The 21,758-nt window shown below is 46.1% G+C and overlaps 1 protein-coding gene across 2 annotated transcripts in view; it reads left to right on the top strand.

The window, feature by feature from the left end:
- The window catches only part of Flt1 (fms related receptor tyrosine kinase 1), a 162,276-nt gene that overhangs the window by 47,469 nt on the left and 93,049 nt on the right, over positions 1–21,758 (top strand). For both annotated transcript variants that reach the window (XM_050161872.1, XM_050161871.1), the window contains exons 8-10: positions 1,000–1,117; positions 3,468–3,637; positions 4,727–4,886. In XM_050161872.1, the coding sequence (XP_050017829.1) occupies positions 1,000–1,117; positions 3,468–3,637; positions 4,727–4,886 (448 nt within the window). The remainder of the gene's footprint in view (positions 1–999; positions 1,118–3,467; positions 3,638–4,726; positions 4,887–21,758) is intronic.

Below are 21,758 nucleotides of genomic sequence, written 5' to 3'. Positions count from 1 at the left end.
AATATTTATTTATTTATAATGTATACATTATTCTATCTGGCATGTATGCCTGCAGGCCAGAAGAGGGCACCAGACCTCCTTACAGATGATTGTGAGCCACCATGTGGTTGCTGGGAATTGAACTCAGGACCTTTGGAAGAGCAGCCAATGCTCTTAACCGCTGAGCCATCTCTCCAGCCCATGGATGGGTTATTAAATGAAAGAGAGGAAATGAAGTTGGGAGTGGGAAGGAGATGGGTTAGATCTTCAAGGAATTAACACGAGGGGAAGGGGGGAGGTGAATAGAATCAATATGCATTATATGAAATTCTCAAAGATTAATGAAAGCTTTTAATAATACTGCTTTTGGTTTGGACAGTTTTGATTTTAGATGCTTGCTTTGGTTGGGGCATAGGTTGTAAGGCAGTCTTGAGTTTCTCATTTGCTGTCAAGTCTAAACAAAACAGAACCCAATGATCAATTTTACTCTATCTGGGGCCAATCTTCCTGTTAAAAGCTACAATAAGTCACTTGGAATTCATGATCTTCTACTCCTCATTTAATGATCATGGAATGCCCAAATGGCTGTTTAATTATAAGATGTAAATTCTGTAAGGACAAGCGAAAGCCTTGTGTCCGTCGTTGCAAAGGAGACTAGTGAGTGGTCCTCTGAGAAGAGATCCAGTGCTATCGGAAACATTTTCTATCCTCCTTTGCTGTCTCAGCTCAGCTTTCAGCCCGAGCGACTTTCTCCATCTTCGTTATATCAGCTAGGTAGATTTTAGAAATACTGTCCCTTGTTATTGGGACAGAGCTATAGTGATATTTTGGTTGCCTAGGCACCGCTTTACATCTCTAGGACTTGCTGGCAGCTGACCTAAAGGCATCACCCATTGATTGACACTTGGGCTCTTGGACAGGCTCCATCACGATTCACCGCCTCTCCACTTAGGGAAGGAGTGAGCTTGTGTTTACATAAATGCATCCTTTCCTGATGCATCGTCTTTTCTTCTTTCAAAGGAAAGGGATTCATCAGCGTGAAGCATCGGAAGCAGCAGGTGCAGGAAACCATAGCGGGAAAGCGGTCCTATCGGCTGTCCATGAAAGTGAAGGCCTTCCCCTCGCCAGAAGTTGTATGGTAGGAGTCGGATGGCAGTCATTTATTTCCCTATCAGTCAAGATACTTTTTATAAGTAGGAACTTAGGAACTTAGGCTCACAGTCCTGAAAGAGACCTGAAGAGGCATTGCTTGGAGCAACGCTGGCGAGTTGGATACTGTGTTGATTTCTGGGTGGTCGCTCTGGGGAGGGCTGGATGGGCCTAGAAGAAGGGCCCAGGGGTGAAGCAAGAGTTGAGGGATTTGAGTGCTCCATTCAGTTTGTCAGTCCCTCACACATGCTAAATTCCCGCATCTCCGAACCTTCCTATGATGTCAACTGTCTTTGAATGAGATGTGTTGGGCAATAGCGCAGAGGCATCTTGAGTGTGTAGCATGCTCTATTAACCCTGAAGAGTGGGCCCTTGTAATGAGGGTGCCAAAAATAATCCCTCTATGTGCAGCTGGGTTGAAAGTCTCTGGCGTGTTCTAAAATTTCAACAGACATTATTAGCAGTAGGACTCACTCATCGGTAGGTGTGGACAAGCTAACCTACTTGAATTAATGAAGATTTTTCTTTGGTTTGAAGTATTCAGAAATACCTTACACAACTTTTTCCTTCAAAGAGTCAGACCAGTACAGTACCTGTGGAAAACAATGCGATCTGTTTTGAATCTGCAGTCCTTTTGCTAAATTACTTCATAATGTCATTATCTTTGGCTTAAATCCCTACATTTTAAACAAAAGGTCCGCTCACAGCTGATTAGAAGAACAATACATACCATACAGAAACCCTGCCGTTTTGGAAAGTCCTCACCAGAGTTTGTCTGGCCCTTAGCCCCTCAGTGTTTGTTTGCAGCTATCTCAAATATTTAATAGGAAATTAAATAACAAATCAAAACTGTGTGCTATATCTTCACAACATTGTAGTGGGAAATAAATGGATATTTTTACTTTAAAATATCTAAAAAGTTAGTAGAACACTATAATTTTCTTGCTAGTCATACAAAGTATGGGTTAAGAAGAGAAAAAAATTATTGAATTAAACAGATCAGTTCATAGTAACCTAGTGGTTGGGAAGCAAACTTATTCTCTCATGGCTAAACACACCCTTTGTCTATCCATGCTGATCTATTCAGTAACTAAGTAGCAAGGAACAAACGAAACTAATATCTACTGCATCCTAGTAATACGACGCAGCTGAAACAATACTAAAAAGCTATTTGTAATTACAAAATACAGCATAGCCAATTTAAACTCAATTTGGAACTGAGACCCAGAGAGTTTGTTCCCGGGTCTGCAGGCCTGACTAAGACCCATTTCTACCTCTTTCTACAACACAGTACACACCCTACAAATGAAAGGACCTTTGAAAGAACTGTACATTTAAAGTCATGGGCTGGAGAGATGGCTCCATGGTTAAGAGCACTGGCTGCTCTTGTAGGGGACCTGGGTTCATTTCCCAGCAGCCCCATGGAAGCTCCCAACAACCTGTGACTCAGTTTCAAGGGGCCCAATGGCCTTTTCTGACTTCTGTGGGTACTGTACATATATTGTGCACTTGCATGCATGCGAGCAAATGCTCAAGCATCAAGTAAAAGTAAACCTTAAAAAAAAAAACAACAAAATATAAAATTAAGTCACTGACTATCTGAGTTCAGAAGGGTCTTGAGAACTTCTAGAAGTCTTGAGGGACACTGTAGGCCAGACTGGTCTCTCTGTAGGGTAGAGCCAGGCTACCTGATTCTCAGTACAAGCAAGTGACACCAAGGCATTGATTCTGCGTTAAAAACATTTTAGAGTTCCTGTTGCCTGGTGCCTTTGATTGTTCTTCCTCGAGGGGGATTATCTTGATTTCACTTCAGTTTCTCTGTGAAAGGGACAATTGGTGTGACCATTTATGTAGTTAATAAGAACTCCACATGAGCCCACAATAGGCGAGGCTATTTTTAATTTTTATCAGATCTAGTTCATCTGATGTATAAGAGTGCTTGTACTTCTCATGGAGCCTTAAAGAAAACACTTGACAGATTGACAGACTCAGACCTGAGCCTCTGTGTTGGTCCATAGGTCTCAGTGGTTACCAGCACCCTTGTGGGTACGTAAAGCCACTACTTTCTTTTCTTCATTTAGTTCATTCCTTCCTCTTTGCGGATAAAGATGAAGTGCTACCCAGTCTAAATCTCTCACCTGACTTTACTGAACCGTTAAGTGTCTAAAGTTAAAACAAACAAACAACAAAAACTCACAAAAAACAAACAAACAAAAACAAGCTGGTATCCAAAGACTCAAACTTATTCCACATGAGGTTACAAAACGAAATGGCAGATGCCATCAAAGTGACACCATAAAGTCAACGAAGTGACTCAGCCACCATGCTGTTAACCACAGGTTGAAAGATGGCTCGCCCGCCACGGAGAAGTCGGCTCGCTATTCAGTGCACGGTTACTCACTGGTTATCAAAGATGTGACTACTGAGGATGCAGGGTACTATACAATCCTGCTGGGCATAAAGCAGTCAAACCTCTTTAAAAACCTCACTGCCACCCTGATTGTAAATGGTAAGTTTCATTTTGTGCGACCTTTGGGTTCTATGACAATTATTGACAATTTGTGAGCTCAAAAGTCAGTGTAAACAGTCCACGGAAACGAACTTTAAAATATTTGGTTTTGAGTTTATTTTATTTTATTAAATGAGTGCTTCGCCTACATTGGTGGATACACGTATGTGTACCATGTGCATACCTGGTATCCGGAAAGGTCAGAAAAGGATGTCAAATCCCCTGGGACTGGAGTTGCAGATGGCTGTGAGCCACCTTGCTTGGAACCGAACCCGGGCCTCTGCAAGAGTAGCCAGTGCTCTGTACTCTCTAGCCCCACATAAGTTTTTTTTTATCCTTTCTTTTTTTTTTTTTTTTCAAGACAAGGTTTTTCTGCAGCTTTGGTGCCTTTCCTGGAACTAGCTCTTGTAGACCAGGCTGGCCTCAAACGCACAGAGATCTGCCTGCCTTTGCCTCCCAAGTGCTGGGATTAAAGGTGTGCGCCACCACCGCCTGGCAAACTGTTTTGTTCTTAAACAATTTCTAATGGTTGAGATGAAGCTCAGTCGTACAGTACTTGCCTAGTAAGTACAAAGCCCTGGGTTCCAGCCCCAGCACCACAGAAAAACAAAGAAAAAACAAACTTCTGCCTCCATCACAACTGCTTCATGTCTTTTGGTTGGTTGGTTGGTTGGTTAGTTGGTTGGTTGGTTGGTTGGTTGGTTGGTTGGTTGGTTGGTTGGTTTTTTGAGACAGGGTTTCTCCGTGTAGCCCTGGCTGTGCTGGAACTCGCTCTGTAGACCAGGCTGGCCTCTTACGGAGATCCGCCTGCCTCTGCCTCCTGAGTGCTGGGATTAAAGCTATATGCCACAACTCAGCTATTACTTCTTGTTTTCTTTCCTCCTGCAGGCAAGGTGGTTTTTCCTTATCACCATCACGGTGCTCATACTGTGTGATCAAAAGGCATTTTTCTGCACACTCTGAGCATTTATATGGTGGTGTTTCCCTGACACCAAAACCAACAGGACTGGTCTCTCATGTGGGATCCAGGAGGAAATCCTTGGCTCTGCCCTTGACGTCTCTCTGCTTCTTTCTCCTCCCCCTCTCCAGTGAAACCTCAGATCTATGAGAAGTCCGTGTCATCCTACCCGAGCCCGGCTCTCTACATGCTGGGCAGCAGACAGGTTCTCACTTGCACCGTGTATGGAATCCCTCAGCCTACAGTCGAGTGGCTCTGGCACCCCTGTCACCACAATCGCTCCAAAGAAAGGTAGGGACAGTTAACTTCTTATGTAGTTTTCAAAGATTAACTAGATTCTTTAATGGCCACAACTGGAAGTCACCAAACATGCCCTGAATTTGGGGCAGGGGCTATCCCTGTATTCGAGCAGGTAGACCACAGCTTCTGGTTGAAGACACCCTAGCCTTGGCTCACGGGATTGCTCTTTGCTCAAGTGTACAGGAACGTGGGACAGAGCCAACCTACTGGGACTGTTATGTGCCTTGGCTAGAGCTTGCATGTGCCTTTTCCCAGTTGAGTAGCACTGCCTAGGGCTCTCCCACCGTGTCAATTACCCCCATCTTCCCATTCTTCATTTTCTCTTCATTGGCTGGAGTCCAAGGTCTTCCCAACACATACATGGCTACTGTTTGCTATTTTGGGCATGGCTCATGCTTTTCCATCTGTCTGAATTTTGCTTCCACCCATTGTCTGTCTCCTAAGAAGTCGATTTTCATCAAGCCCCAAGGCTCAGCTCTTATGTGACCTCCTCTTGTGAACCCTCTGGACCGCCTCGTTCCAGCTTGTTTCTCCCTCTGCGGCATGTGCACCCTTACTCACATGCCTGTCGTCCGTGTGTCAGTCCACAGCCCAGGTTTGCCTGTCTTCTGTCAGCTAACTGCAACCACCCAGCAGATAGCCAGTGGCTGCCACACAATGAATGCATCCCGGCCCTTCGGCAGCTACACAGCACTTCCTTGCATCCTGTCTGCGACTGAGCCCTGTTTGTTTTCGTTCCCTGTTTGTTTAGTCTATAGAGAGATGATACCTGTGCTAATCGGAAATACAGGAATAGAATGGACAAGTGCAGCGGGGAGCAGCTACCCAGGAGTTAGCATTATGCCCATCTATTCGCCTTGTTGCTTTTAACCCTACCTGGAGACCTGGAAGCCAGCAAGCTTGACAGAATGCAAGCGAGGGACAATTCTGTGAGGACTCTTGTGTTCTCTAGGAGGTTCCTGCAGTTGTGACTTCATCTGGGTCTTGATCCCTGGTTTAGGACATGGTATGATGGCAGTGGAAAGTTACTGGTGAATCCTGGAATTCAAGCAAGGCAGCTATTTCCACAGAAGTCTGAGTTTTCATTTGAGAGTCATTTCCTAAGAATAGAAATAGAAGTTGCAAAATATTTCAGATTTACGGACGTTTCGTTGAGACCATAGGAGACCTACGGAGATTCTTCTGTTATTTTGCTGGTTTGAGTTAGGCATCAGTCCCCACTCAGTGGGTCTATCTGTTTCAAGAATTGATGCTTGTACTAGCGTGCAAACAAATGAAATAGTAAAAACTAGTCAGTCAGGATAAAAGTTTAGAAATACATTTTTATGAAATAGCATAGCCTTTTATGTATTCTTAAATTTTTGTTTCGATAACAGCAAATTCAAAATTTCAACATTAGTCTTACTAAATTGTAACAGTAACTATGTTAGAAAAATTGAGTTATTAGGGATAGGACACCATACTATGAGTCTGGGGTTGAATGGCACTAATGAGATATGACTGTGTAGGGAGGGGCCAGGTGAACGCAGTAAGCATCACCTCCCTTTTCAGTCCCTCTGTGTGGGGTCTTTCTCCCTTCTGTGCAGGATGCTCAGCGAGTCCAGGAAAGATGCCTTACGCCTCTTTGAGAAAAATCACTTCAAGACTCAGAAACACTGCCTTAAAATTTTGTTGACTCTTTGAATTATTCTGTTAAAGCCACCTTATTATTTTTTAAGTTTAATTTAATAATACACAAACTAGATCAAACATGGAAGATCTGACTCTTTTCCATGTAGTTCTTTTTTATTTTCGATATGGTGTTGCTTGAAATTACCTGCTGAAATACACACACACACGTAAGCAGCTTTTGTTCTTTGGTCGGAAGGCACTGACCGAGCACCTTGGTGAGGCTTGGTGCTTTAGTGGCTGAGTGAGACATATTCGGAGTCACCAATGAGACTTTGACACACTGAAAATAGCAGAACACTGGGTTACACGGAGTTGGAGGAAAAAAGTTAGACTGATACCCAAATGAAGCCTGATGTCATTACTAAAAACTTACAGTGTTTTCGTGTAAACATATTTCATAAGCTTTGATTCATTTGTAGATGGGAACTTTTATTGGTGACATGACTCGGGATGTTCTGTTACACTTATTTTGAGTTACATCCTTGCATGGTAGTATTTACCCATGATCTTTAATTACAAATATGCCTAACATTATAGAATTATTTTATATATAATAATTACATACGTGCAGAATAATTATTAGCACTTAAATTTGAAATGCTTACTCAAGGGCATATCTACATATGGCCTCAGCTTGAGCTCTCGTTTATTTTGGTGTCCCAACATTACTACTTTGTTTTCTAGGACCAGTGACTTAATATACCCAAGTTAATACCAAAGAGCGATTCAGAGCACTCAAACTTCAGTGTTTTCTAAAGAATGACAAATACTTTAAAAGTTCAGAAATACGATGAGCTAGAAATTTCTTACTTAAAAGTATGTGGCAAAAACGCTTTATGCAAATGAGCTTTGTTTCAACTGAGTAATCCTGTGGTTTGTGTTTCCCCCTGTCATTCATTCTTGTAAAGTATCAGAAAGACGCCCTGGTGCGCTATTACACAGTAGGATAGCTATAAATAACAACTATATGTTCTATCACTCAGAAAGATTTGCGAAACGAAACTCAATGTTCTTGTCGCAATAACACACACACACACAAAAGATAAGTGTTCGAGCTATGTTTAACCTGATTTAAACACGCTGCAATTTATATGTGAATGGAGGTTTCACACAGCACCCCGTTTTATGTCTAGTATATAGGATTTTATGCATCAGCTTAGAAACAGCATTAAGAATAAACTGAGGGCATTATTTACATTTGTATAACTAGTGAGCAAGAAGCGGTAAGTGTATGACCCCCCATGCCTCTCTCCTATGTGTTTGTACAGGAAGGTGTCAGAGAAGCAGACGCTTTCTTGTGGCTGTTTAGTAGAAATGAAATAAATTGTCAGCGCTGAGTGAAGAGGAGTGTGGGGACTCGTTTTCCTTATCTTCCCCAACCAATGGAGGCTTCTAGATACTTGCTACCCCTCTTCCCTGTTAGCCTAGCATCAGCCTAGGAAGCTTCCATGGGAGTTAGTAAATGCTGGGTACCCTTCACACGTCCTCTGTTAGCATGACTGAACGTGCTTCACAGGCAGAGGAAACTCCACAGTGGGAAAGTCCACAGTGGCAGGCTTACAAGCATTTTGAGGAGCGCATTTCTCGGCGACCCACACACTTGTACGGAACCGCGAGGGAAAAGGCTTGCCTGCATCAGGGCGGATTTCACAACATGAGAAATGCTAATGACTACTTCAGAAAAGTGAATAGAGACGACAGGAGGTCAAGAGCAGTTCCGTTGTGCTTTAAAAATAGAAATCTAGTAAGTCTGGGGGAAGCAAGCGGAGCAGGGGAAGAAAAATTAAGGAACAAAGAAGAGTTAAATAAAAGTAAAAGGAGGACCAGACAGGCGGGCTGGAAAGGGGATGCAACTCCCCACTGAGTGGTCATCCCCTTCATCCTTTCCCACCCTGGCAGGAAGTGGTTCTGCCCTGCCCTGCAAGGAGGATAAGGCTGGGGTGGGACAGAACAGGCTGTCCCTGTAGCCTATACTCAATTCCTGGAATACACTTGGCCCTTGATTTTAAAGAATAAAATAGGATTAAGCCTCCTGGGCCAGGTGATACTCTTTTATTTATTTTTTAATTTTTTTAAATGTATGTGTATGAGCACTTATCTACTTGTATGTATACACCATGTGCATGCAGTACCTGTGGAGGCCCAAAGAGGGCTTCAGATCCTCTGGGACTGGAGTTACAGATGGTTGTGAGCCATTATGTATGTGCTGGGAACTGAACCCAGGTCTTCTGTAAGAACAGCAAGTGCTCTTAATCGTTGTTCTTGATGGCAAGTTCCCCATGGGCTTTGCCTCGGCGCTGGTGCACTCATGTGGGAAGGGAGATGTAGAGAAGACTGTGCAGGGCAAAGAAGCTGGTCTCTACCTTGACAAGTGACAGACTGACAGCAAGCGATCCCTCCCTGGGGACCTGGGGTTTCCAGGAGAGGATGAGAGGCGTTCAGGCGTTGTCTATTTGGCCGTTTGTTCTATTTTCTCGGGAAGGATCTAGATGCTCAAAGTCTGCTTTTGTTTGCGTGTGTTTCCATGCCAAGGAGACTCTCGGGTGACTGACTAATGGATGTTTGAGCTTGTTTCACCTGGCATGAGTTAGGGAGTGGGCTTTAGTTGGGTCACTCTTGCTGACACTTCCTGCCAGCCTACGTCATCTTTCCCACTAGTAGCCAGAACAACATGGTCGATTGAAGTGTGTTTTCTCCTTTTTAAAAAAAAAAAAAACTCAAGTTTGATTTTAAAGTGTATCTAGGTCTTGACTATCGGGCACAAGCCACTTAAATTCTCTCTCCCCATCTGCCATAGTTTATGTCACACCTGAAAAGGGAGAATCTCAGCTGAGGGGTTCCCTCTATCAGGTTGGTCTGTGGTCATGACTGGGAGATATTTTCTTCATGACTGATTGATACTGTGGGCGGTGCCAACCCTAGGCAGGTGGGCCTGGGTTCTATAAGAAAGGTAGTTGAGCAAACCAGAGGCAACATTCCTCTGTGGTCTCTGCTTCGGTTCCTGCCTAGAGTTCCTACCTTGGCTTCCCTGAATGCTGGACTATGACTTGTATGCCAGATAAACCCTTTCTTCTGCCCACAAGCTGCTTCTGGTCAGTTTTTTTTTTAAGATTTATTTATTTATTACGTATACAACATTCTGCCTCCATGTATGCCCACACGCTAGAAACAGGCACCAGATCTCATTACAGATGGTTGTGAGCCACTATGTGGTTGCTGGGAGTTGAACTCAGGACCTCTGGAAGAGCAGCCAGTGCTCTTAACCCCTGAGACATCCCTCCAGCCCCATTCTGGTCAGCTTTTTATCATAGCAATAAGGAAGCAAAATAGGATACCATCTGATGGTCACAACTTTAAATGCAGAGTAAGGAATAGCGCTGATCACTTATAACAGATACAGCCACACAGCATGCTGAGTTGGCCTCTGTAATAGAGGAAGCGTTAGCACTGACTTCCTCATAGAAACATCATTTTCAAGTCTCAACTGTGCTAGCCATGTAGTTGTACACCTCTGATCTCAGCAGTTGGGAGGCTGAGGCAGGTGCATCTCTGTGAGTTTGAAGCTAGCCTGTATAGTCAATTCGAGCCCAGCCAGGCCTATATGATAAGATCTTGTCTTAAAAAAAAAAAGGCAGGGACGGCCAATGGAATGTTTTAGGAATTGCATTAGTATTATCTATATCCCACAGATTGATTTTATACATCATCAGCATCCAACCCAAATGTGTAATGTCAACCATCTCATACATAAACATGTAGTAGCTACTGGTCATGTTAAACGTCATTCGTCATGGGATGGAGCAGGATCCAGCTTATTTGGTGGTTGCTTACAGGCCATACGTGTGTACCTGCAAAATATCTCTCATGTACTATTGTGGAACTAGAGAGCTGGCAGTCAAGGAAATGGGTTCTATTCTTGGCACCGCCCCTGACCTCTGTGGGACCCTGGCCAGTGAGTTAATCTGAGCAGCTTCCGTCTTTCAGTGACAGTTCCTAGCCTCCCCTTTCCTCTCATTCCCAGGAATGGAGAAGCTCAATGAAAAAAAATCACTTTAACTTACACGTTCTCCTTCCAGAAAGTCATGAAATAGCATCCCAGCTGAGGTGCATGGATAGTGCCCTTCTGTTGCTTATGAATTATGAATTAACTTGACCCGGTAACCGAAGATCAATGACACATGAACAACATCTTAACTGATGAAAGCAGGGTGCTTATGTAGGCAATATTCTGCCAAATACAAAGGGATTTTTTTAACACAAATAATTACCAAGTAGAAAAAAAAAGATAGGGAGCGGGTGAAGGTGGCGCACACCTTTAATCCCAGCACTCAGGAGGCAGAGGCAGGTGGATATCTGTGAGTTCGAGGCCAGCCTAGTCTGTAGAACAAGCTCCAGGACAGGCTCAAAAGCTATGCAAAGAAACCCCGTCTCAGAAACTGAAAGAAAGAGAGAGAGGAAAAGAAAGAGGGCTGGGCTGGTAACGTGCAATGGTAGAGCATTGCCTAGGGTATCTGGAACCCTAAGTTCTACCTCTAGCAACAGAAAGAGAGTGTATGAATGTTCAGCCATCCTCCACCATTGATGTCAACCCACATCTTCACTGGTGTTAGCCTGGACCATCTCTGCCAGTCACGGTCCAGCAGAGCCATTGCCTCTGTTCACCTGGCTCTAAAAGTTTCCCTGCTTTATTTGCTCTTTTTCCCATGAGCCCCCTCAGGATGGCAAAGACAGCTCTAAAGTCTCAACTTGTGGAAGGCTGCGGAGGTAGAGTCATCTTTATAACTTTCTTAGCTATACTGGTGGGTTTCCTAAGAAAATTCCATTGATCTGTGATGGATTCTGACGTCACTGTTTCTAAAACCCTTAAGTAGGTTACATATGGAGGCTAACCTAATTACATATTTTAGAAGGCAAGTAGAAAATGATATTCCCTTCCACTCAATGACACTTTGAAATTTCGTTTCTGATTTAGGGGTGCACACCTGGGGCCAGCCCCCTGGTTCAGGACTAAGTGTGGTTTGCCCTTTACTCCTGTGGGAGGAGGGGTGGCCTACAAAGTCAGGGGAAGACGAGTCTCTGAGAAGGGTCGTCCTAATTGCATTTCTCTATTGTTTTCCATTTGCACATCAGCGAGCAGAGCAAGCCTGGATCATTAGCGATGTGCCAGGGTTAGCTCTTGCTGGAGAACCCTAGTTTGGGCATCAGTGGGGTATGCGGAACGAGCAAGACACAAACGAAACAATTGTTCCTGGTAGTTAATTAGAAATGTCCTCGTGGACCCCGATGAATCGACGGCTGGCAAGAACGTCTATTATTTTTATTCTGACACCACTTAGGTCCTCTCTTCTGCTCTTTCTTCAGGAGAGTTTTCATAACTAAGTTGGAAGAGTGCGCATGCCCCAAGGGGCAAGATGTAGGTCAGATGTCTGAGGGGAGTGGTCATCTAAGAAGGCTGTATCTTTATAATTATGATCGCTTCCCCCCTGTTTTCATATCTCCCACATTCTTCTTAAAGGAGCTGAGCTTTTACACTCAAGTGTCGACGTCCTCTCTTCACCGAGTGTATCTAGGTACTCAGGCTCGGATCTGACATACTGTGGGGGAATTTTAACTGGCCACAAACAAAACTCAGAGCCTAAAAGAGGACTTAAGAAGACCGCCTGCCCAGAGCACTTTAGCAGGACATTTGAGAGCAGACCAAGCTGAGTAAGACTGGCTGGCTATCTTATACTGGAAACTTTTATCACTAGCCAGGATTGATTGTTCGCTTACTAATGAGATGCTTCTTACGTTCTCTGGGATAATTGTGGAATGAGGAAGCACATACTGCCCAATGTCCAGACAACAGCCCTTATTAATATTTCATAGAGAGTCCTGAGAACAGAAGCGCTACTTTCTCTTCCAGACAAATGCCCCTTTCCACTTGCCCGTGCTTTATAAAAATTTCCCTCTCTTCCCACTCTTCGTACTGGGGCAGTGAACCCAGCGAGTGATTGTTTCTAATGAATTAACTGTCTCCTATAATTGCTATCAAACATTTCATTATGTCTTTTAAATTAAGCCAGAAGGCCATGTCCGAGGAAGTCTTTGCCGGATGGGTTTTATTGTGGTCTCTCCAACGGGGGTTGATATAGTTTCCCAGGATTCAGGGTAGCAAAAGACAGTGACCTGCAATTTAAGAAAACGTCTCACAAAGATGGGCAGAGCCTTTCGGGTTATACTTGGCCAGAGAGAGACTTTTAAATTTGGGGTGAGCATCTTTATTGTGAGTCTGGTCCAACTCAAGACACTTAGCTGGTGGGCAGAGGCTGCACCGTAGACCCATGCTTGGGTGAGAACGCTTTAGTTCTGTAACCGTTGACCTGCTGGATTTGTTTGTTGACATACGGACTTTGGGAGGGAGTTTTAATATAACTCAGTGCCCCTTTAGCACAAAACCAGAGCCTGGTGAGCGGAGATGGGAGCTGTGTAGCCCTGGTACTACCCAACAGTGCACAACTACCCTGAGTCCTAGCTTCTTCATACTCCCTAGGGATGGCCCCAAGGCAGCCGTCTACTGAGTTGTAGTAGGTCTCGTAAGTTTAGTGGCTGTGTCCCTCTGGCGTCAAAAACTCTGCCCATTTCTTTCTCGTACATTCTCTCTTGCCCACATGGACATTCCCTCGGAGAGACTGGGTTTCTCTTAGTTTGCCATGAGGAGCCTGAAGCTCAGTGTTTGCTTCTCAGGTCTTTTCAGATCATAGACTAAAAGGAAAGGCCTGTGAGCCAGTGTGAACAGTAGGTCTGAGGGAAATGAAGCTCGGCGGAATAGTGAGGCAACGAGTTAATGGATCCACCTGTTGTCTCCTTTCCCCTCACGACCGTGACCACCTGTGGCGCTCTCACTGTGCAGTGGCAATTGATCTCTGGCGGAAAGGTTCCATTTGCTCATTTACTGTCTAGGATGAATTTCTGAGCTAAGATTCAGCCAGCGCTCAGCACCGCCCCCCACGTCCACCTTAGGACTGCATTGTCTCCATGGCCCGCGTTTATTATCAGGCCGAACAAAATGGGTCAGTGGTAGGTGACTAATGGCAAGTATAGCAGTTTAGAGCTAGGTCCTACGCATGACAAGTAGGTCGTGGACTATCAGATGGAAAGGGACGGCGATGGGCAGGTATGACTGAGGTCTAGTTAGAGAGGGCACACCTGAAAGTTAATTGGTCTGGCTCCAGGAAGAAAATAAAAGGCACCATAGGAAAGGCAAGCTTTAAATGCAATCTGAAAGTTTGGGAGTAGAGCTGTCAATCACTCTTACATCACTCCCCTGGCCAATGCCTAGGAAATTCTGCTGTCTGCTGACCAGAAGTCCCCCTTGTCACTTCCTACAGATGGCCCTTTAAGGACGAATTACTAGTGCTCACTTGTAGCATGTGACATAGGCCCTGAGTCCCTGAGAAGGCCTTCTATGTCTGAGAACCAAGACTGTGAGATTGCAGAGGTGAACATTCTCTGATATCCCTCTGTCTGAGGCTCTTTTCCTGGCTCCATTGCTGGGAGTGATGCCAGATGGTCACCTGTTGCTGCCTTCTTGATGCTCTGCCTTTCCGAGTGTGGACAAGCCCTCGGCCAAAGAGAAGATCAAAAAGTAGATAGAGCTGATTTCCAGCTACATCGTCGACAACAGCTGCTAGAGAACAGGAGGCTAGGAATTCCATTTTAGCCGTCTCTGTAGATAGCAATAATTAAGCCCTTCCCAAACCTCATGTGTCATATCCTCGTATTATCTCATCTGATTATCTCAGCACTGCCGTGGGGCAGAGATTTTGTCATCACCAGTTTTCAACTCAGGCCCAGGGTTCAAAGACCTGGTGAGGAAACGGTCCTGGTGGACGTGCCAGAAAAAAGATGCCAGCAAGTGGCGTCTAGTACGCCAGGATTGGGCCATCGAAAGCATGCCTCTTCCAGCAAGGGTTTCTCTGAAATTAAAATGACAACCATCAAATGAGTAATTTTGGTCAAACACCAGTATACTTTAAGAAGCCCGGGTTGTGATATCAAGAGCCCGTTGTCCAAGGTGTTAGGATGCAGGAAGGCAATACGGCCTACAACCATTAAGAAATAAGCTCTGCTACCCACTGCGATCTCCCAGCTGTGCGATCCTCATCCCTCTGAGTCTGGGTTTCCATGGAGTCAGCACTGACGCAGGAAGGCTGAGGGAGGTTACAAGGGATGATGGACCTGATGCCCCCGACCCTGTGGCTGCCATGGTGCATGTGCTGAGCTTCTTTGGTGGGCATTGACTGGATTGTTTAGGGTACCCTCTAGCAGCTCACTGCAAACTCACGCCCCCCCAGCTCACTGCAAACCCACGTACCCCACCCCCAAGATGTCAAACACACTGAGACCCGGTACAGACTGGCCATCAACCAACTCGCAAGATGACCCCTGCTGCTTGCCAGATGTCCTCCCAAGAAGCATGTTTTTGTCTTGGGGCAGGTCTCGGACAATTTATCCCAAAGAAACCGACAGAAACAACATGAAGCCTCGGTTATTTAGGAGGTTAGAGGAATTACAGCCGTTGTGTCTACTTTAGCCCGTTCTTCTTCAGCTATGAAATGCCCACCAACTCTGGTCCTGGGTAGCCCTCGGTAGTTCCCAGCTCTTGGCATTTTGTCTGTGTGTTCTCCAATGTATTCTGCCATTTTCCCATAAATGCGACTTGACTCTTTGATAGACACAGCCACCCTTCCCTAACAGCAGGAGGCAAAAGCCACATGCTTCTTTCAGGCGACATGGAAGGGAATGTGCCTGAGAAAAAAAGGAATTTTAATTAAAATGGTGCCAGTAACTACTGACTTCTGCCAGTACCTCTGCCCACCCTAGGAGACTGGAAAAGAGCACCAGTGGTCCACTTCCTGTTTCTCACTAGACCAGAGGATGCCCCTTTTGCACGTCAGCATCCCTGTCTGCATTGAGCCTAACCAGGAATATCACTTTGTCAGGCACTGACTCGGCCAAGCTTACTTTATCCAGGTCCCCATCAGATCCTGTCGTCACTAAAGTTTGTCACTGTGAGTGGACAGACACTGCTGGTGTGACGTAGTGATGGCTTTAAGAGGTGGTTTGAGGTCATCGGGTGTCACTAGTGCCCCTCTTTTCAGCCCACTTGAGGTCAGTGACCTATGGCAATTTGGCGCCTGATGAGTGTAGACCCACATCCAGATAGGCCATTCTGTCAGGACTCAGTCTCCTCACTGGGCAGCTAGCTGAGCCAGTGGGCAGTGGGCTCAGAATGATGAATAAGACAATGTTTCTGTCCCTACGTAGCTCTCAGTGCAGCCAGATGACAAGCGACATTCCCAGCCTGCTTTCTGTGTGCCAGGCATGATTCTAGCCCATTGTCTAAGTTAACTCATTCAGTAGTACTGCGATACTTGCTGATGTCAAAGGGATCGTCTTTAAATTCTTTCTGTTTGCTTTTCAATACCTGTAATAAACCTATTGAGTCGTTGGTAGCATGGGATTGGTTCACTGCAGTTTGCAAGGCAAAGCACATATTCATTGCCACGGGGGGGGGGGGAGGGTTCAGATGAAGTATGATTTTTCTGTGATCATCATTCCCATAGACAGACATCTGCTGCCTGAGGGAATGAGCGAAAAGGCCATTCCACCCTCCATCCCTAGGCTAAACCATGAATCTGTGCCCTACCGTGTAGAAAGTCAGCTGTCTCCTTTCTGTATGAACAAACCACAGCTGGGGGTTGGTGGCACACACCTTTAATCCCAGTACTCAGGAGGCAGAGGCTGGTGGATCTCTGTGAGTCTGAGGCCAGAGCAAGTTCCAGGACAGGCTCTAATGTTACACAGAGAAACCCTGTCTTGGGGAAAAAAAAAGGGGGGGGGGACCCGCAATGTTTGTCTCTCGTGCTCTCCTCATTCCCCACTTACGTGTCCTTCCTGAGTGTGTTAAAGGATATTATTGGTAACATTTCCTTAAAGATTTCTTTATTAAAATCTCCCTTCCTCAGCTGGCCTAACAGTCCTTCACTAAGAGGGAAAAAAAATGAATGGACAAAATAGATGTTTTCGTTGAGGTTTCTATCTGGGCGTAATACTTTTGACCTCCGGGTCCACCCAGGTTGTTGGGCTGAGGAGCCCTGATCCTGGTATAGACTCTGGATGATCCTGGAAGTGGGGGATGGGAGCTGTCGGGCTCATACTACAAGCTGGGTGCAGAGGCTAGCATGAGGAAGCTGGGCAGAGTCTACAAGACAGACCCGAGTATGAATGGGCCATGGGGCCTCTAGAGCAGGAAGCCTGGCAAGCCAAGGCACTCAGGGAAAAGCTCTTATCTCAACAGGGGTGGCCCGGGACTCTGGATCCCCTCCACCATTGTCCGAGGAGCTGACCCAAAGCTTACCTACAGTCCCCAAAACTCCCCTCAGTGCCCTACCCCTTCATTGAGACAAGAAGTAATTTTCAGTATGGCCTCCAAGGCGTCACAAGGTCTCTCAATAAAGTCAGTCCTCCAGAGTTTCCTTGGCCTGACCCCATGACCACCCTGAAGGCCCAGGCGCTCTTCCTGAGCAAAGGGAGCAGGAACCATTTTGTCTAAACACACCTTCCAACCCCAGGCCTCTTCTGCCAGCGTCCTCTGCACAGATTGTTGCATTTGTTTTGAGAGACTGTGAGGAGGGGGGAGAGTGTTGGCAGAGCCTGTCAATCTGTTGCCTCAGCCGCGCTATCTTAGTGTTTTGACACAACACCCACAGTAGCAGTGAGATGTTTATATCAGGCCCTCCTGCAGTCCATAACGGCGACCTCTGCCAGCCTGGGGCTGGGTGTGCCTTCTGGCCCGTCTCCAAGCAGTTTTTCTTTTCCTTTCTGGTTTTTGTTTTGCTTAAAGACATTTTGCAGCTTCAGTTTCCTCTTGGTTGCTTCACTGCCCTTTGGCTCCCTAACTTGAAATGCTTCTGGTTTTTGCGGAGTCCAGCTATGGTCAGCATGAGCAGTGAGATCTCATCAGAATGAAACAGATGAGCACTGAGAGCTCATCCCCATGGTTCACTATCCGGAACAGAATCGAAGAAAGAGGAAGACTGTTTGATTTGGGGGCTTCGTAGAACTTTCTAGAGTCTTGGTTTTTCTTCCATGATGAAGTTTTAAATATAACATTTAATATACTTGGGCAATGATTCGGGCTTACTGTAGGCATTCGGTAGGTGATGGGGCAGTTAGCTCAGTACTACCTCCTCTATTCCTGCCGGGGATGCTCTCTTTAAAGTTCTGGGAATCATATTAAAACAGGTGAACTCCTGTCAGCCTCACTCAGTCCTGAGGCTGACATCCATCTTCTCCAATCAGAGGATCGCTTCCTCGGGGCTAAAGCCCGCGCAGCCCCTCCCTTCTGATTCCACCACGTGCACCAAATCTACACTCCCAAGAAAGGGAAGAACAGACCCAGGTTTTAGATGGGAGGGGAAGACAGGAGGCCTGAGGAAACCTGAAACTCAAAACTGTTCAACACCAGCACGAAAGCAAACGCCACCTGGGCTGTGGGGGACACCAACCACTGCGTACTTGTGACAATTAGAGTCACGGGAATGGACTTGGCTGCAGGAGCTGTGCAGTTTGTCAGCTCAGAGCAGTATAGAATGTGACATTGCACACACTGAGATGAGAAATGTTTATTAAAACCTGAAAAGAACTGCCTAGGTTATAGGGGGTGACCTTAAAAAGGGCAAAACTCCCCCAATGTCATAATAGTATTAATAAAGAGCGGGGGGGGCTGGAGAGATGGCTCGGAGGTTAGGAGCACTGCCTGTTCTTCTGAAGGTCCTGAGTTCAATTCCCAGCAACCACATGGTGGCTCACAAGAGCGGGAGTATTCTTGATATACATGAAGAGGCATTGGGGGCCTGCGAAGGTGGCCCAGACCTAACCACCGAGTTCAATCCTGGAACCCACCTTAAAAAGTGGAAGGAAAGGATAGACTCTGGGGTTGTCCTCTGGCCTCCAGATGTGCTCCGTGGCCTGTGCACTTGTGCAAAGTCAAACACGCAATAATAAGTAAGTAAAGGAGTGGATAAATAAATAAACGTAATTCTTCGAAAGAATCCTGGAGTCCAGTGACTTCTTGGTACTTGAGTCTGTGGGTGTCATAGTGCCCGGGTTGGAAGGGTTAAGTGTGATCCTAGGAAATGTGCCAGAAGGGAAAACAGGTTCTGCTGGCAGCAGTGTGGTTGGGAATAGGAGCTTGGCCTGGCACTGCTGTTCCCTGTGAGCCCAACCTGCCTCCTGTTGGGAGGTATAAAAGAGCCAGGAGACAACAGGGCAAACCCATTCCCACAAAGAAACCAGTCTGAAACACAAGGTCTCTGGTAGCTGCAGAGAGGGCAACGGTCCCCACTGTGTGTCAAGAGAAGAACTTTAGATCTCGGAACTTTGAGCAGTCCCCCTTTGAGTTAGACAGACTGGCCGGTAGGGCCCGGCTCCCTGCGTCGTTGGTACCTAATTGGTTGACTTGTTTTCATTGGTTTATACAGGTCTTTGGTTCTAACAAAGTTGTTCAGCCCCAGAACAGTGGACAGAGATGACACGTACCCACGCTTGCCCCCAGAATTATTTTCCTTTCGCTGGTTATAAATACCTCCGCCTCATGGTGGTTGACGCTCTGTATGCAAATACAGGCAGGAGCCCTGGTGCTCCTTAGGGATGGAGCAGGGTTGGAGTGCTGCAGAGGACAGAGCCTAGCTGGTGACAGTGGCCTTGTCCAGAATAGCGCATGGGAGCTTTCTTATCTCTCTCTGGCAGGAGCTGCTGTGGGCTTCCTGTGGGAAACCAGGGGCAAGCTCTGCTTTCCTCTTGTTGTTCGGCTTCCGCCTCCCTCAAGACTGTTCCCAGCACCGTGGTTATCTTTGCGTCTTCAAACGTGGCACACTCCACTTCCTCAGGAGCTTGATGTGTTCTTAAGACTTAGGCAAGGGCCCCTCCCCCACTCCCAGTCTCTTTTCAAGTGGTGTTAGAGAGGCAGGTCCTCAATGACATTCTATTTTTATGGTTCAATGACAAAGAGGGGGAAAATAATAGCCCCTAAATTAGAAGAGAGCCACAAAACCTGTCCTTTTCATTCGGAGGACCTGGCAAGCGAATGGAGCCTACAGTTTCCACAGTAAGGTTTGATTGAGCCTTGGTAAATGCCCTTAGAGATGAGGATGGCAGTGGGGGAAGGGGTTCAGAGGCCAGTGGCCCCAAGTGAGCCGAGCCGACTGTATTTCCCTTGGGAAATGACTAGGTTTGCTTTACTCAAACATACTTTTTTGCATTTCCTGACGATGAAGTGTAACATGTTTTAAGATCTTTGAGGAAGCCTCCCTCATCCTTTCCAATGCTTTGAGGGGCAAAAGAAAGTACGCGAAGCCTTCTCTTCCGGTCAGGGGCGAACTTGAGTGAGTGCGCATGCGCAGGTCTCACCCAGCGCGTAGGCATGGGTACACAGATTGTGCGTGTTCCTGAACAAACTGAGGCTGTGACAAGGGTCGGCTGGCAGTTGCAGTTCATGATACCAGTGCCGCAGCCTAAAATTGAGAATGTTGATCATGAAAACAAGGGGAAGGCGACATTTATATCATCGTCTTGGGACTCTATTGTTCCAAGGCTTCTTCTAATAGAAGTTGGTTCTGTTCCGTTATACTAATCAATAAGAGCAAAAAAGTTCATTTCTGTTACCTGACAATTACCAAAAATAGCAGAAAACTCCTAAGCACCCTAAGGAAGGATCAGTCCTTGTTCTTTTTATTTTAAACCTTTTCATTTACCTATAAGGTGGTCTTGATGGCGGTGGGAATTGAACTTAGACATTGGGAGAGGTCTGACGTTTGGACCAGGTACAGACATTCAATTCTTGAAACTAGTCGTAAAGGTGGCATTGTGGTTGTAATAGCAGATGCGTATACCCTTTAGTGATCCCCACGGAAGCATGATGTCTAACTGAAAATTGGGCTGTAGGAGGCAGGGGCATAGCTCAGTGGGAGAACAGTCATGTAGCCTGAGGCTGGGGTTCCAGTCTTAGGAACACACACACACACACACACACACACACACCCCACCTGGGTGAATAATCAGCATAACCACATCTGCAGGTCAGGAGCAGGCGCGTACACACCAGGAGACTACTCTGGGTCATGGGGAGAACTAAGCCAGCAGACATCATCCTGGAGGCAGGTCCCAGCTCAAGGCCCCTGGAGGATCTCCTGCCCTCTCCAGCCCTCTCTCCTTCTCCCTTACTCTACTCTCCCATGTGTAGTTCATGCGAGCAATCACTGCTCTGGGGTACTTAGGACCTGCCCCTAGTTCCTTCTGGAAATGGTTTCAAAACTCCTCCTCATTTGAGAATCTCTGGGTTCTTCTGTCTGAGTCATGCTCAAATTGTGTCCAGCAAGCTTTCTGCTCACCAAAGGTTGTAGAGTACAAGACAATGAAATGCTTGAAAAGGGAAAGAGTGGGGACTGGAGAAATGACTTAGCAGTTAAGAGCACTGGCTGATCTCGCAGAGGACCTGGGTTCAAGTCCCAGCACCCACAGCCATCTCCAACTCCAGTTCCAGGGATCTGGTGCCCTCTGCTGGCCTCCACAGATGTGTGTGTGTGTGTGTGTATGCACACACACGTTGCACAGACACAAGCAGACAAAACACCCAACCACATAAACTAAAAATAAGTAATAAATAAATCTTATTTTAAAAATTAAAAGAGCAAGAGTCCATAGGCTTTAAGAATCAATGCTGTTACCATTTTCCTTCGATAATTAAACACTTGAAGCCCAAGAAGTTGAGACCTTGCTGTGATAAGACCAAACTTGGAGAGAGATTAATTAAATTAAAAACGACTCCAAGATGTTTGTTTCCATGGACACTTACTTAGCTCTGGGAGGAAAAAAAAAAAAAAAGATGACTTAACTAAATATTATGACTTAAAGCCACCCTGCGTAGATGTGAAGTGCCACCATTTTCTCAGAGTTTCCATTTATTAATATAACGCCCCACCACTCCCACTATCACTACCAGCACCCCCACCTACCACCACCACAGTGCCACCACAGCCCCACCACCCCACCACCACAGCCCCACCCCACCCCCACAACAGCCCCACCCCACCCCACCACAGCCCCACCACCCCACCACCACAGCCCCACCCCACCACCACCACAGCA

The sequence above is a fragment of the Alexandromys fortis genome, unplaced genomic scaffold, assembly GCF_014885135.2.
Source record: "Alexandromys fortis isolate MF-2015 unplaced genomic scaffold, M_Fortis_MF-2015_v1.1 scaffold_118, whole genome shotgun sequence".
NCBI classification, from domain to species: Eukaryota; Metazoa; Chordata; class Mammalia; order Rodentia; family Cricetidae; genus Alexandromys; species Alexandromys fortis.
Note: the sequence above shows the minus strand (reverse complement) of the source record. Positions and strands in the feature narration are given on the sequence as shown.